Below are 14361 nucleotides of genomic sequence, written 5' to 3'. Positions count from 1 at the left end.
GTAGCCATGAGTGATAGCGTTGAAACATGTAGGCGATGGCGAGGCATTCAGATTTATTGACGCTGTAGTTACGTTCACTAGCTGTTTTGGACCGTGAAGCGAAACCGAGGAAGCGAACAATATTCTGTCGATCAAGCTGCCATACGAAGCCACCAATAGCATAGTTACTAGCATCCGTGTTGACACGCAAAGGTAAGGATGTATCCATGACTGAAATGACCGGAGCATGCGTGATAGCATATTTTAAAGCGGTGTAGGCTGAGTCGTGAGTGGAGTTCCATGTCTGTGCAAAGATCCGTTTGTCACTAATGCTACGAAGCTTATCCAATGGAGCGGATATGGAAGCGTAATTAGGAATGTGTCGTCGAAAAAAATTAAACAATCCAAGTACTCGCATAAGAGCTTTGTTGTTGGTAATCGGTGGAAGTTGATCCAGGTTACAAATTTTACTGCTGTCGATCTGGAGACCTTTGGAACTGAGACGGAAGCCCAGCAAGGTTAAAGATGTGAGGAGAAAATGGCATTTTTTGGATCGGAGAATTAGACCTGCTTGATTCAGTCGAGTAATGACCTCTTTGACGAGAGTGGCGTGTGCGACTAAATCAGTTGTGTGGGTACCGATTGTGATATCATCAATGTAGGCAAAGACTGTAGGCAAATCACGAAAGAGATTGGAAATAATGCGCTGAACAAATGATGGTACTGTTTTTATGCCGAAACAACATTTTCGAAAGACGTATTGTCCCGTGTGTGTGGTGAAGGCTGTGAATGGCTGGGATTCTTTAGCAATGGCAAAACGAGTAAAGCGGCTTTTAAATCAAGAACTGTAAAAATGGAGCAATGTGATAATTGTTCATGGATCTCATCTATGCGAGGTAAGCTGAACGCATCAGATTTAGGGGCGATGAGATGTTGATTGAGGAATCGCATGTCGGCACAGATTCTGACTTCAGAGCCGTAATTACCTGCAATGTCTCGCTTCTTTGCGAAAAGAATGGGATTATTATGAGGTGTGTTAGCGTCGGCTAAAGTAATAGTTTCTTCCTCGAGCCAAGCCTCAATTTGTTCGTTTAGTTTAGACTTATAGGCTAAGGGTAATGGATATTGTTTACGGAAGATGACTGTGTTCTCAGGGAAATGGAGTGTAACTTCCGAGTTAGGTACTGTACAAACCGATTTAGGATCGATGGAAGCATTAGAATGTAATACGATCTCCAGTGATTGTAAGAATGTGGATCGTTCTGTGATAGAACCGTAATATTCGTATGTAGGTGTGTTGGGTAATGGGTCAATAGGGTCCTCGATTGTAGGTAAACTATTTTCGTCCCATGTAGTAGTGAGCCCAGTGATGTTAATGTTCATTTTAGACGTAAGGTCGGTACCAATGCAAACATCAGCTTCACTATTCAGATTAAAAACTTCGAAGGTATGATGGATGTTAAGATTATTATAGAATATATGAACGTTGTCAATAAAACCAATACGCTCGATGGAGCTATTAGCATCGCCCAAAGAAATAGTATGACTTTTAGATTGTGACAAAGATGTCGTATGTGGTATAATAAGTTTTGGTAAGGAGGGTGTCATGCCCAATTTGGAAGCTAAAGAAGGCTTTAGAGAGGAGAAATTAGAACCAGAGTCGACGTAGGCCCAACATTTATAGCCCTGAATAGTGACAGGAATAATGATAGAATTTGTAGAATCGTTGAGAGGAGCAGGCTCATCATTAATGGTAATGTTAGACTTATTGTGGACTAATTGGGGAGATGAAACGTCCTCGTCTTGGACGAAAGGAGACGTAAGAGTGTGAGCTTCGTCAATGTGGCTCCTGGGAGGCGAACGTTGAGAGGAAGGATGTTGATGAACATCAAATTGATTATTTTTTATGTGCATGGCACGTTGTGTAAGTTCCTGCATGTGAGGAGTAGTGATAGCTGATTCAGGAGCACCAGAATCGTACAAGCAATACAAAGCGCTTTGGGAATCATTAGCACCAATTGCTGTAGACGTACAGTCTTTCATCTCCGTATCGCCTTGGTCAGATATGTCTTGAAGCCCTCCGGTGGCAGGGTTTATCAGAGAAGTACCAGGAGCAAAAGCAGGGGTACCATCGGTAGTAGAAACAGTAGGGTCGGTTGTAGACATAAAAAAAATTAATAAAAAGATAACTAATAAGAATTCAAATAAACGGTTAAATTATTTGAGACTAAAACTAGATATCTTTTTATTAAATGGAAAAGGGGATCCTTTTTATAAGGAAGGATTGAAATAGATTGTTATCCGGGAAGATCAGATGGGAGCGTGGATTGGAAGTAGACATTGATATCTTGATCGGTTAATGGTTTATGTTTCAGTGCTGGGTTGCTATTAAATGTCAAGTAGATTATAGGCTGGATATATAGTGTGTATATATCAACAACTTTTTGTTTTGTTTCTTACAATATGCATAGCATAAAGATGCTTTTTGTTTTGGCTTATTTAATATAATAGATTGTAAAAATAGATACCGAAATCGATTGCTGCAACATTGAGATTATCCATAGCATTGCGTAAAAATAGATTGCGTAAATCATACAGAGAGATTTCTTATTTTCGTTGTCAACCTTTTTGTCTTTGTATCTACCTACCGGACATCGATTGTCGGGGAATAATCCTGCAGGTGGTATATAAGAGAAATTACTATATATAGTACAGCTCAGGGTGATATATAATGAGTACGCTTGATGGCATGTATACCGAAATACGTATGTCTAGATCTGGTAATATGGTCAAAAATAGCATAATGCGTAATGGATTGGGAAGGGGGGAGGGGAGGAGAACCATGCCATAACATTGAACGGACCACAATACTCACGTTCCGCCTTGAATGAGTTAACCAAAGCTTTAAAATTAAAAAATCCTTACGTCATCAATAATTTTTTTAAAGCAGCCTTACTTTTTTTTTATATTTCAAAAATCGTTTTCTTACCACTTTAACGGAACAACCTTTTTCACATGCCTAAATCTGTTAAAAAGCCAAGCCTAATTGGAGTTGACCCCCAACTCGAAATAACTTTGAATGAATGTAAAAGCCGAAAAATAAATCCTATTCTACATGGATTAAAATTGAAGTATTGGACACATTATGGAAAGTTAGCGAATTGTGCATTGAAAAACTGCAAGAAGCAAGACGCTGATTCAATTATAAGAGCTATCTTGGCCTTTTTCACCAACATAAAAACTTCGTTTGCAGCCAATATGGCAGTGTCAAAATATGGCGAAGCCTGCAAAAACTACTTTTCGGACTTGGAGAACAAAACTAATCTTCAGGAAGTTATTCGTACCAAGCTAGATTTGAAGGATTTAGAAGAACTTGATAAAGAGACACTCCACATAACTCATAGTCTAAGAAGTAAAACCAAATCACAGAAGGCTCTGGCAAATGCAGCAAAAGACTATCAAGCCGCGAAATTTGAAGCAGACGCGCTGTTAAAGGCTTTAGACGTGGAAATCATCAGCTCAAGTTCAGACGATGATACTCCCGAGCTACAGGCACCACTGACACAATCAACCATATCAGAGACTGACAACGTCTTTACAGTCCAAAATCAAACCGAAAGCGTGGGAAAACGAATCAAACAAGAAGCCTTGAATATTCATAACGAATATGTAAAGGGGGTTAATATTGGTTCCGAAGCTAAACTAGTAATGGATCTTGGTTTAAGCTCAATTTTGGATTTGACTCATGAAAAAGACGCGTATCAAAAGTATATTTTTTCAGATCAAGAATGGAAGCAGTTGGAAGACTATTTCAACAAGAAATACAAACTCAAAATTACGGCATCTATTCCTAAAAACCTTACTGATACTTGGTCTACTGTTGCTCAACTTGCCATTCACAAGGGTACTTTTACTGCATTAAAGTACATATCAAAATTTCAAAGTCTCGAATCAACAAGCGAGGTTAATTTTATATATTTTGAGATATTTAGACATGTGTAAGTGAAAGAATAATCTGACAAATATTTAAAAATGAAAAAAAAGCTTACTATATTTTATAGGGTCCTTACTCTTCATGAAGATGCAAGTTTGATTAATAGTATTATTGAAAACAATGGCTCCATTTCAGAGCAAGATGTGTATACTCTCTGGTTTCCAATAATTAAGAGGATCGTATCAATAAAAAAGATTATAAGGATGAAACAAGGCGAAACGATCAACTTATACACTACCAAACGCAAACAAGCCCAATATTCCGATCATGAAAAAGTGAAAGGATTTAAAATTGATGTACGTTTGCTGCTGGATTATGGTCAAAATGAAATCGACCTATGTGCTGGAGAAGTTGCAACAAATACCTTTGACACCGATAAGCTTATCCATGATAGGAGCAAATGCATTCGAGAATCAAAAGATATATGTGATCACCACATTGAGGCAGGATTGGGAAGAGACTCGGTTGGCTGGGGAATTCAAATTTCTGGGCTCGAAGCACGCTTGATGTCAATTCATCTTTTTAGAGAAGGTCTTTTTGTTGCTGTATGCCAAGACACCTTTCTGTTTCCCCAAAATATTGAAGAATTGCCGGACTTTATACACACTCTAAAGGGTCTTGAGTATCTCATTGTAAGAAAATACTTAGATTTCTTTTTGGTAAATACTGATATTTTGTTTATTTGTAGGAACGTAACCAGGTTGAAGCTAATAAACTTATTGGAATCTACGACAAGATATATAGGTCGTATCGCCCTTCATTAAATAGTGAAAATAGCACCGGCACCAGTACCAGTACCAGTACCAGCACCTGCCGTAGTAGCTATAACAGCAACATGCCAACTTCGTTTACATATTATACCCCACCTTCGGGAGATAGAAACAAATCTGTCATCCCCCATCAAATATTCTGTAAAGAAAAACGCCGGTTATTCCACGAGAGAGTCATTATTGGAGAGGATAGCCCAGAAGTAGTTACGTTAGAAACGAAAGGAGATGAGGATATGTTTGGATGGGTCGAAATGGTTGATAACACTTGGTATAATTCTGTAACTGGTGAAAAGAGTGACGTTTCGCCTTACCGATAATGCTAAACTTAATTTTTTTTTTCATATATTCCCCTCACCTATTATCATACCAGTACTTGAGTAAATAAATATAATATAACTCAAACTGAACAACAAGACTACTAATTATTTTACATTGTATTCTTACTCACCAGTAAGGATTGTATATTCCCTGAAATAAATATTTAAAATAACGGTTACGCTATTTTTATTTTTGTTTTTAAAAAACATGATAACTTGTCAAAAAAGAACTAGTTTCTTATTTGATCATCACAAAACTAATTCAACATATCAGAAATAGCCATTAAATTGTAGAATAATACCACTGATAATAGTTCAATAATAGCATTGTTGCCTATCTTCGAAACAAGTATGCTCAGAAATTGAGTGGTGAGTATCCTCACTATTTAAAAACATTTCAGGAGGCGATATTTTATTTCTGACACAATTTATTGGATTAAATGTACCGTAAATTGTCTCGGCCGGTTGAGCGCGATTCCCCGGAAATCACGTTACCATTTGTATGGTCACACAGCGCCTTTTTACAAGGTTCGATTTTGTCCGGGACTATGATAGCAGGTTTATATTTGAAACATTTTTCCTAAAAAAGGGCATTTAATTTTCTGTATAAATAGAATCCTTTTACTTTTTTCTTTAGTTGTTTCTTAACACAATGAAATCTAATCTTATCAGATCCGCAGTATTGATTCTATCTTTGTCTGTTTGTTCACATGCATTGGATATGCAGACAACCTATCAACAGGGAGCTCCCAAGAATATAGCATTTAACGCTTTTATGGGTGGATCATCTCATCATACGTGGGTTCTCTCGATCATGGAAACATTAGGCAAGCGCGGGCACAACATGTCATATTTGACTACCGTAAGTGTAATTTATATTTTCTGACGTTATTCTTATTGACTATTTTACATAAGACGGAAGACACTCGATTTGGCCAGCCATATGATAATATAAAGACGATTGATATAGGGCCCGTATTTTCTTACGATAAAGCTAGTTTGAGTTCGGATATAACTAAATCAGGTACGAGTTCGCTAGATACTTTGGTTAAAGTAACAAGAATGATGGCATTAGATTATGAAAGAGGCAAGTAAATTCTCACATTGAAACGAATAAACTATCTGATAGCTTTCTTTATAGATTATCGTACATTGGTAAATTACTTTAAATTCAATAAGATTGACGTGGTTATATGTGATTATTTTATGGTTGCTTGTGTTGATGCAGCAAATACAGTAAAAATTCCATTTATTATTACGTCTGCTATGGATCCTACTACAGGTTATAAATACATGTATGTATAAAAAAAGCATAGCTAATATTTAAAAAAATTACAGAATCTGCTGCGCCTTACATCAACAATGATATCCTCTTGATGAATGACTATACGACCGAATTTCAAAGCCTTATCGAACGCTTCAAGAATAACTATATCCTTCCCTTGCAAGCCTGGTATAAATATAGGCCCTATGTAAAGGATATGTCTGCTCGAAGAAAGGCATTGGGTATTACCAGCAAATTCCAACGGGCCGAAAAATCTTGGGACGGTTCAATCAAGCTGATTAATAATATGTTTGGTTTCACGCCTGCTAGACCCCTGGGTCCCTTAGTAGAATTCGTTGGTCCGATTCTTCCCAAGAAATACAAGCCTTTAACACCTGAGCTTGCTGACTACTTGAATTCCCATCAACGGGTTGCTTACATTGCTTTTGGGCAAATGGCTACGCCTTCGCGTCACAATATTCTTTTGATCTTGACGGGTCTTTTCGAAAGTATAGAAGCGGGATTTCTGGACGGTTTTATTTGGGCTACAGTTAATTCTGCAGAGTTTTTCCCTGAAAGTGTCACAAGCTCCTCAGGTACTGTTTATCAAGTGAAAGATATGCTGGATCATGCTCATCCTCATGCGCGTATGGTAAAATGGGCTCCTCAGACCGCTATTTTGTTACATACTTCTACCCATGTCTTTGTATCTCATGGTGGGTTAGGATCTTGGTATGAGTCTATGTATTCTGGTACGCGAATGATCATGTTCCCCTTCTTTGGCGATCAATTTGGGAATGCATTGACGATTGAACGAGATAATCTGGGCGGCCTTTTAAAACCGGATGCTTCCATAGCTACAGCTGTTCAACTCTTTAAAAGAATCAGCGAGGACAAAAATGGTGTTATTAAAGAAAACGTGCAGCGCATCCAGGCTCTTACTCAAATTAGAGCTCAACATGGTACTATACGTGGAGCTGATGTGGTAGAGGAGGTGTTGTTTACGCATAAGGATTCCCAACTTGCTCATCGTCAATCGGTTGATCGTCATATGTCTTACATTAAGTCTCATAATCTGGATATACTGGCTATGTTGTTATTAAGTCTTGGTTTAGTTCTGGCTTTTGTGTGCTATATGTCGTGCCAATATTATGCTACCAAGTTTTATAAGCAAAAGACGAAGAAACTTTAAAAAACAGATACTATGTACACACGTGTTTAACAGTCTTCTGATCATTGACTGGCTGCTTTTCTATGTATGCATCTTATTTTAATATTGTTTCTCTAGTATCATTGCAATGTATAATAAAATGAAAACACAGGAACATAGTTTCCGTCGTCTTGTCATAAACATGAACGTTATTTAATCAATGTTTATATTATTATTCCACAACAACTTTTCTTATCAGTAGCATGTATGCGCTCTTACTGTCGCATTTTATAACACTCTAATTTGCCAATTCACTAATAATTGAGTCAAAATCGGACGCGTAACAAGGAAAAAAAAAGTTTCAATATCAACTACAGTCAAACTTTAGCGTGGAATCGGTTTACCCGAAAAAGATGTACATCCTTTTTTTTATTCTTGATAATGTGTCAGTGAAAGCTAAACACCTATTGAAAATAAGGACAAACGCTTTTTTCTTTACAAGAATCTAATTATACATTGATGCAACCGAAAGACCTATAATACAACTTTTTGTTTTGTTTCTTACAATATGCATAGCATAAAGATGCTTTTTGTTTTGGCTTAGTCTAGCGATTGAATGTCAATAATATATTTATATATATCAGTCAATATATGTTTACGTCTAATTATTGTATTGTTTCTGATTGTATATTCTTGTTTCCGGGACTTAAGGAAAGCGAAGTTACTTAATCTCACGCTACAACTATGTGTACTTTGCATGTTCTTAAAAGCTAGCAATCATTGGAATATTAGCAAGACAAAAAAAAAAAAAAAAAAAAAAAAAAAAAAAAAAAAAAACGCACGCACGCACGTGTATGATGAGCATTTAAATGCTGAATGAAATGTTTATTTTATTTTACTTGTACATGGATGGGAAGAAAAATGATGTGGGATGCTATAGTATATGATGTTGTTGCATTATTTATAAAAATAATCTATGTTTTTTTTATCTTTTGTTTCTCGCTTTTTGTTTAAGCGATTTGATTATATTCAGGGTTACATTCAATTGAGACTGATTTAATAACAGCAGTAACACTCTCTGTAGTGTTCCACTAAAAAAAAAAAAAATTAGTTAGTTTATCATCTCCCTCTGTTTTTTCTTGTATTCTTACATTGATTGGTCCCTTGGCCCATTCAGCAGTACTGGAAGGATCACTTGAATCCCAAAGTCCAACTTGAACAGATCTAATGGTATGAAAATAAAATAAATTAGCTTAAGAGGAAAAATCACATACAAAGTACTTACGTGGGATGAGATGGGAATGAGCACACATTTTTATCATTACAAGTTTCTTTTTTGGTAGTCGTGCGAATGACTGTACCATCCACTAGCCATTGAATTTGTTCAGGGCTCCTATTTTTAAAAAATACGGTTAAATAAATTTCCGGTAAATCACTTTTGAACATGCGTGTGGCATACCAATCAATAGTATAATTATGGAATCCAGCTGCCGTATCTTCTGTGTCATGATCACCACCGTTCACGCCATAAACAATGCCACCGGCATAGAAGTAATTGGTCTGTACCTTGTTTCGATCACCACCAAGCATTTCAAAATCAATTTCATCACCACCTCCTGGAGCCATTAAAATAGCAGCAGTGACTGCGCCAGCGACCCCGGATGTCTTTAATTGATATGTGACTTTACCGTAGTGCAAGAGTTGAGGTGCAATGAAATTGGGAGCATTGGGAGATGCGAATTCATTGTATGGATTACCTTTAGAAAATTGACAAGTTAGTATCAAAATGACACAATAAGACAGACACTATAGTACTAATATTAGGTGACATCAATCAAATTATTACCATAGTCCGAAGCGTTTGTCAATCGAACAAATTTTTGAGGGGGTTCAAGAACTAATTCGAGTCCGTCATCATCGACAGACCAGCCGGATTTAGCATTAGTTTCTTCTTTCCATTCACCTGTACCATTTTCATCGTTGAATACAGTGATACTGTTGGTACATGCGTTTAAAGAGGAGGTATCCTCAGGAGCGGTAGCTTTGACGGCGGTGTGAGCCTTTTTAGCTGCGGGAGCAGCCATGACTGATTGAGACATTATGCTTAATAAAGCAATAGCACCGATTGAAAGCTTGGGAAGATACATTTTGTTAAAAGAAGAAAGAAGTGATAATGATTTTGTCTTGAATAAAAAAATTCTTTGATCTCTCTCCTCTATCCCTCCTCTCCTCTTTATATACCTTTTTAAGAAATCGGAGAAGGGCCGCTCTTTTTTTTTTTTAGATGCATGCCCAGTGCTCTACCCTACATTTCGATTTATGGAAAGTGATCTTACATGTATTGCGTATATGTTTATCTGTGAGATAAATACAATGTTATATATGTTTATATACAACAGTAATAAAGAGGTGTTGTATCAAAATCAACATTCCGAAAAAGGCAGTATGTTATGTAAAATAAGCTTATTCATTGAGCAGAAAATATATATTATTTCTTTCTATTTTTTTTTTTTGAAAATCTACACAAATATGTCATGTACCTTGGTTATTACAAGCTAATTATAACAATGAGTCCAGACAACAACGAAAAGAGGCGGCCAAGTCACGTTTTTCCTTTTTACCGTGGTCTTTTCATCATGCCTCAGTGACCAAGGAAAATCCATACATGCCGATCGGCATGTAGGGCCTATACACCAACAAGATAAATGCCTTGAGAGAGTATTATCCTTTACCCGAAACCAGATTTTATACACCCTAACCGTATATAGCATATATATTGTATAAGTTTTTAACATTTCACCCCACCTCATCCCCCCTTTTTTTTCCTTGTTGGATACAAAGACAAAAAGGTTGACAACGAAAATAAAAAATTCTCTATGTATGATTTACACAATCTATTTTTACGCAATGCTATGGATAATCTCAATGTTGCAGCAATCGATTTCGGTATCTATTTTTACAACCTAGTATATTGAATAAGCCAAAACAAAAAGCATCTTTATGCTATGCATATTGTAAGAAACAAAACAAAAAGTTGTATTATAGGTCTTTCGGTTGCATCAATGTATAATTAGATTCTTGTAAAGAAAAAAGCGTTTGTCCTTATTTTCAATAGGTGTTTAGCTTTCACTGACACATTATCAAGAATAAAAAAAAGGATGTACATCTTTTTCGGGTAAACCGATTCCACGCTAAAGTTTGACTGTAGTTGATATTGAAACTTTTTTTTTCCTTGTTACGCGTCCGATTTTGACTCAATTATTAGTGAATTGGCAAATTAGAGTGTTATAAAATGCGACAGTAAGAGCGCATACATGCTACTGATAAGAAAAGTTGTTGTGGAATAATAATATAAACATTGATTAAATAACGTTCATGTTTATGACAAGACGACGGAAACTATGTTCCTGTGTTTTCATTTTATTATACATTGCAATGATACTAGAGAAACAATATTAAAATAAGATGCATACATAGAAAAGCAGCCAGTCAATGATCAGAAGACTGTTAAACACGTGTGTACATAGTATCTGTTTTTTAAAGTTTCTTCGTCTTTTGCTTATAAAACTTGGTAGCATAATATTGGCACGACATATAGCACACAAAAGCCAGAACTAAACCAAGACTTAATAACAACATAGCCAGTATATCCAGATTATGAGACTTAATGTAAGACATATGACGATCAACCGATTGACGATGAACAAGTTGGGAATCCTTATGCGTAAACAACACCTCCTCTACCACATCAGCTCCACGTATAGTACCATGTTGAGCTCTAATTTGAGTAAGAGCCTGGATGCGCTGCACGTTTTCTTTAATAACACCATTTTTGTCCTCGCTGATTCTTTTAAAGAGTTGAACAGCTGTAGCTATGGAAGCATCCGGTTTTAAAAGGCCGCCCAGATTATCTCGTTCAATCGTCAATGCATCCCCAAATTGATCGCCAAAGAAGGGGAACATGATCATTCGCGTACCAGAATACATAGACTCATACCAAGATCCTAACCCACCATGAGATACAAAGACATGGGTAGAAGTATGTAACAAAATAGCGGTCTGAGGAGCCCATTTTACCATACGCGCATGAGGATGAGCATGATCCAGCATATCTTTCACTTGATAAACAGTACCTGAGGAGCTTGTGACACTTTCAGGGAAAAACTCTGCAGAATTAACTGTAGCCCAAATAAAACCGTCCAGAAATCCCGCTTCTATACTTTCGAAAAGACCCGTCAAGATCAAAAGAATATTGTGACGCGAAGGTGTAGCCATTTGCCCAAAAGCAATGTAAGCAACCCGTTGGTGGGAATTCAAGTAGTCAGCAAGCTCAGGTGTTTAGGGCTTGTAAGTTTAGCATTATTGGTAAGGCGAAACGTCACTCTTTTCACCAGTTACAGAATTGTACCAAGTGTCATCAACCATTTCGACCCATCCAAACATATCCTCATCTCCTTTTGTTTCTAACGTAACTACTTCTGGGTTATCCTCTCCAATAACGACCCTTTCGTGGAACAACCGGCGTTTTTCTTTATAAAATAATTGATTGGGGATGACGGATTTGTTTCTTTGTCCCGAAGGTGGGGTATAATACGTAGGCGAAGTTGTCATGGTGCTGTTATAACTACTTTGAGAGGTTCTGGTACTGGTACTGGTGCTATATTCACTATTCAATGATGGGTTATACGATCTATTTATCTTGTCGTAGATTCCAATGAGTTTGTTAGCTTCAACTTGGTTACGTTCCTACAAATAAACAAAACATCAGCATTAACCAAAATGAGATCTAAGTATTTTCTTACAATGAGATACTCAAGACCCTTTAGAGTGTGCATAAAGTCCGGCAATTCTTCAATATTTTGGGGAAACAGAAAGGTGTCTTGGCATACAGCAACAAAAAGACCTTCTCTAAAAAGATGAATAGACATCAAGCGTGCTTCAAGCCCAGAAATTTGTATTCCCCAGCCAACCGAGTCTCTTCCCAATCCTGCCTCAATGTGGTGATCACATATATCTTTTGATTCTCGAATGCATTTGCTCCTATCATGGATAAGCTTATCGGTGTCAAAGGTATTTATTGCAACTTCTCCAGCACATAGGTCGATTTCATTTTGACTATAATCCAGCAGCAAACGTACATCAATTTTAAATCCTTTCACTTTTTCATGATCGGAATATTGGGCTTGTTTGCGTTTGGTAGTGTATAAGTTGATCGTTTCGCCTTGTTTCATCCTTATAATCTTTTTTATTGATACGATCCTCTTAATTATTGGAAACCAGAGAGTATACACATCTTGCTCTGAAATGGAGCCATTGTTTTCAATAATACTATTAATCAAACTTGCATCTTCATGAAGAGTAAGGACCCTATAAAATATAGTAAGCTTTTTTTTCATTTTTAAATATTTGTCAGATTATTCTTTCACTTACACATGTCTAAATATCTCAAAATATATAAAATTAACCTCGCTTGTTGATTCGAGACTTTGAAATTTTGATATGTACTTTAATGCAGTAAAAGTACCCTTGTGAATGGCAAGTTGAGCAACAGTAGACCAAGTATCAGTAAGGTTTTTAGGAATTGATGCCGTAATTTTGAATTTGTATTTCTTGTTGAAATAGTCTTCCAACTGCTTCCATTCTTGATCTGAAAAAATATACTTTTGATACGCGTCTTTTTCATGAGTCAAATCCAAAATTGAGCTTAAACCAAGATCCATTACTAGTTTAGCTTCGGAACCAATATTAACCCCCTTTACATATTCGTTATGAATATTCAAGGCTTCTTGTTTGATTCGTTTTCCCACGCTTTCGGTTTGATTTTGGACTGTAAAGACGTTGTCAGTCTCTGATATGCTTGATTGTGTCAATGGTGCCTGTAGCTCGGGAGTATCATCGTCTGAACTTGAGCTGATGATTTCCACGTCTAAAGCCTTTAACAGCGCGTCTGCTTCAAATTTCGCGGCTTGATAGTCTTTTGCTGCATTTGCCAGAGCCTTCTGTGATTTGGTTTTACTTCTTAGACTATGAGTTATGTGGAGTGTCTCTTTATCAAGTTCTTCTAAATCCTTCAAATCTAGCTTGATACGAATAACTTCCTGAAGATTAGTTTTGTTCTCCAAGTCGGAAAAGTAGTTTTTGCAGGCTTCGCCATATTTTGACACTGCCATATTGGCTGCAAACGAAGTTTTTATGTTGGTGAAAAAGGCCAAGATAGCTCTTATAATTGAATCAGCGTCTTGCTTCTTGCAGTTTTTCAATGCACAATTCGCTAACTTTCCATAATGTGTCCAATACTTCAATTTTAATCCATGTAGAATAGGATTTATTTTTCGGCTTTTACATTCATTCAAAGTTATTTCGAGTTGGGGGTCAACTCCAATTAGGCTTGGCTTTTTAACAGATTTAGGCATGTGAAAAAGGTTGTTCCGTTAAAGTGGTAAGAAAACGATTTTTGAAATATAAAAAAAAAAGTAAGGCTGCTTTAAAAAAATTATTGATGACGTAAGGATTTTTTAATTTTAAAGCTTTGGTTAACTCATTCAAGGCGGAACGTGAGTATTGTGGTCCGTTCAATGTTATGGCATGGTTCTCCTCCCCTCCCCCCTTCCTAATCCATTACGCATTATGCTATTTTTGACCATATTACCAGATCTAGACATACGTATTTCGGTATACATGCCATCAAGCGTACTCATTATATATCACCCTGAGCTGTACTATATATAGTAATTTCTCTTATATACCACCTGCAGGATTATTCCCCGACAATCGATGTCCGGTAGGTAGATACAAAGACAAAAAGGTTGACAACGAAAATAAGAAATCTCTCTGTATGATTTACGCAATCTATTTTTACGCAATGCTATGGATAATCTCAATGTTGC

At 36.7% G+C, this 14361-nt stretch overlaps 5 protein-coding genes across 5 annotated transcripts; 2 read left to right on the top strand and 3 right to left on the bottom strand.

Annotated features, from left to right (window-relative positions):
* Window positions 1-2966: 2966 nt before the first annotated feature.
* On the top strand, window positions 2967-5319 carry EV154DRAFT_472100 (uncharacterized protein). Its single transcript, XM_051597896.1, has 3 exons — window positions 2967-3977; window positions 4041-4605; window positions 4662-5319. The coding sequence occupies exons 1-3, from the start codon at window positions 2995-2997 to the stop codon at window positions 5058-5060; spliced, it is 1947 nt and encodes a 648-aa protein (XP_051452720.1). The 5' UTR covers window positions 2967-2994; the 3' UTR covers window positions 5061-5319.
* Window positions 5320-5675: 356 nt separating this feature from the next.
* On the top strand, window positions 5676-7675 carry EV154DRAFT_545757 (uncharacterized protein). The gene is made up of 4 exons (XM_051604671.1): window positions 5676-5922; window positions 5976-6147; window positions 6202-6342; window positions 6399-7675. The coding sequence occupies exons 1-4, from the start codon at window positions 5713-5715 to the stop codon at window positions 7514-7516; spliced, it is 1641 nt and encodes a 546-aa protein (XP_051452719.1). The 5' UTR covers window positions 5676-5712; the 3' UTR covers window positions 7517-7675.
* A 669-nt stretch (window positions 7676-8344) lies between these two features.
* EV154DRAFT_525039 (concanavalin A-like lectin/glucanase domain-containing protein) lies at window positions 8345-9664 on the bottom strand. Its single transcript, XM_051603243.1, has 5 exons — window positions 9321-9664; window positions 8934-9231; window positions 8760-8867; window positions 8626-8698; window positions 8345-8565 (listed from the first exon to the last, which is right to left on the bottom strand). Exons 1-5 carry the CDS (start codon window positions 9619-9621, stop codon window positions 8485-8487), a joined length of 861 nt encoding a protein of 286 aa, XP_051452718.1. The 5' UTR covers window positions 9622-9664; the 3' UTR covers window positions 8345-8484.
* Window positions 9665-10852: 1188 nt separating this feature from the next.
* Window positions 10853-11974, bottom strand: EV154DRAFT_525038 (uncharacterized protein). The gene has a single exon (XM_051603242.1). It carries the CDS (start codon window positions 11747-11749, stop codon window positions 11012-11014), a length of 738 nt encoding a protein of 245 aa, XP_051452717.1. The 5' UTR covers window positions 11750-11974; the 3' UTR covers window positions 10853-11011.
* On the bottom strand, window positions 11825-13916 carry EV154DRAFT_525036 (uncharacterized protein). Its single transcript, XM_051603241.1, has 3 exons — window positions 12905-13916; window positions 12277-12841; window positions 11825-12220 (listed from the first exon to the last, which is right to left on the bottom strand). Exons 1-3 carry the CDS (start codon window positions 13885-13887, stop codon window positions 11834-11836), a joined length of 1935 nt encoding a protein of 644 aa, XP_051452716.1. The 5' UTR covers window positions 13888-13916; the 3' UTR covers window positions 11825-11833.
* Window positions 13917-14361: the final 445 nt, after the last annotated feature.

The sequence above is a fragment of the Mucor mucedo genome (assembly GCF_025094135.1).
Source record: "Mucor mucedo strain NRRL 3635 chromosome Unknown EV154scaffold_137, whole genome shotgun sequence".
Lineage (NCBI taxonomy): Eukaryota > Fungi > Mucoromycota > Mucoromycetes > Mucorales > Mucoraceae > Mucor > Mucor mucedo.
Note: the sequence above shows the minus strand (reverse complement) of the source record. Positions and strands in the feature narration are given on the sequence as shown.

Bases quoted from the DNA above. Each gene is read 5' to 3' on its own strand.
- EV154DRAFT_472100 (XM_051597896.1), top strand. From the start codon at position 2,995: ATGCCTAAATCTGTTAAAAAGCCAAGCCTAATTGGAGTTGACCCCCAA. The intron at 3,978-4,040 runs GTAAGTGAAAGA...TATATTTTATAG, and splicing joins TTTGAGATATTTAGACATGT to GGTCCTTACTCTTCATGAAG. The intron at 4,606-4,661 runs GTAAGAAAATAC...GTTTATTTGTAG, and splicing joins AGGGTCTTGAGTATCTCATT to GAACGTAACCAGGTTGAAGC.
- EV154DRAFT_545757 (XM_051604671.1), top strand. From the start codon at position 5,713: ATGAAATCTAATCTTATCAGATCCGCAGTATTGATTCTATCTTTGTCT. The intron at 5,923-5,975 runs GTAAGTGTAATT...ATTTTACATAAG, and splicing joins ACATGTCATATTTGACTACC to ACGGAAGACACTCGATTTGG. The intron at 6,343-6,398 runs GTTATAAATACA...AAAAAATTACAG, and splicing joins TGCTATGGATCCTACTACAG to AATCTGCTGCGCCTTACATC.
- EV154DRAFT_525039 (XM_051603243.1), bottom strand. From the start codon at position 9,621: ATGTATCTTCCCAAGCTTTCAATCGGTGCTATTGCTTTATTAAGCATA. The intron at 8,699-8,759 runs GTAAGTACTTTG...TCATACCATTAG, and splicing joins TCATTCCCATCTCATCCCAC to ATCTGTTCAAGTTGGACTTT. The intron at 8,566-8,625 runs GTAAGAATACAA...TTTTTTTTTTAG, and splicing joins GGGCCAAGGGACCAATCAAT to TGGAACACTACAGAGAGTGT.
- EV154DRAFT_525038 (XM_051603242.1), bottom strand. From the start codon at position 11,749: ATGGCTACACCTTCGCGTCACAATATTCTTTTGATCTTGACGGGTCTT.
- EV154DRAFT_525036 (XM_051603241.1), bottom strand. From the start codon at position 13,887: ATGCCTAAATCTGTTAAAAAGCCAAGCCTAATTGGAGTTGACCCCCAA. The intron at 12,842-12,904 runs GTAAGTGAAAGA...TATATTTTATAG, and splicing joins TTTGAGATATTTAGACATGT to GGTCCTTACTCTTCATGAAG. The intron at 12,221-12,276 runs GTAAGAAAATAC...GTTTATTTGTAG, and splicing joins AGGGTCTTGAGTATCTCATT to GAACGTAACCAAGTTGAAGC.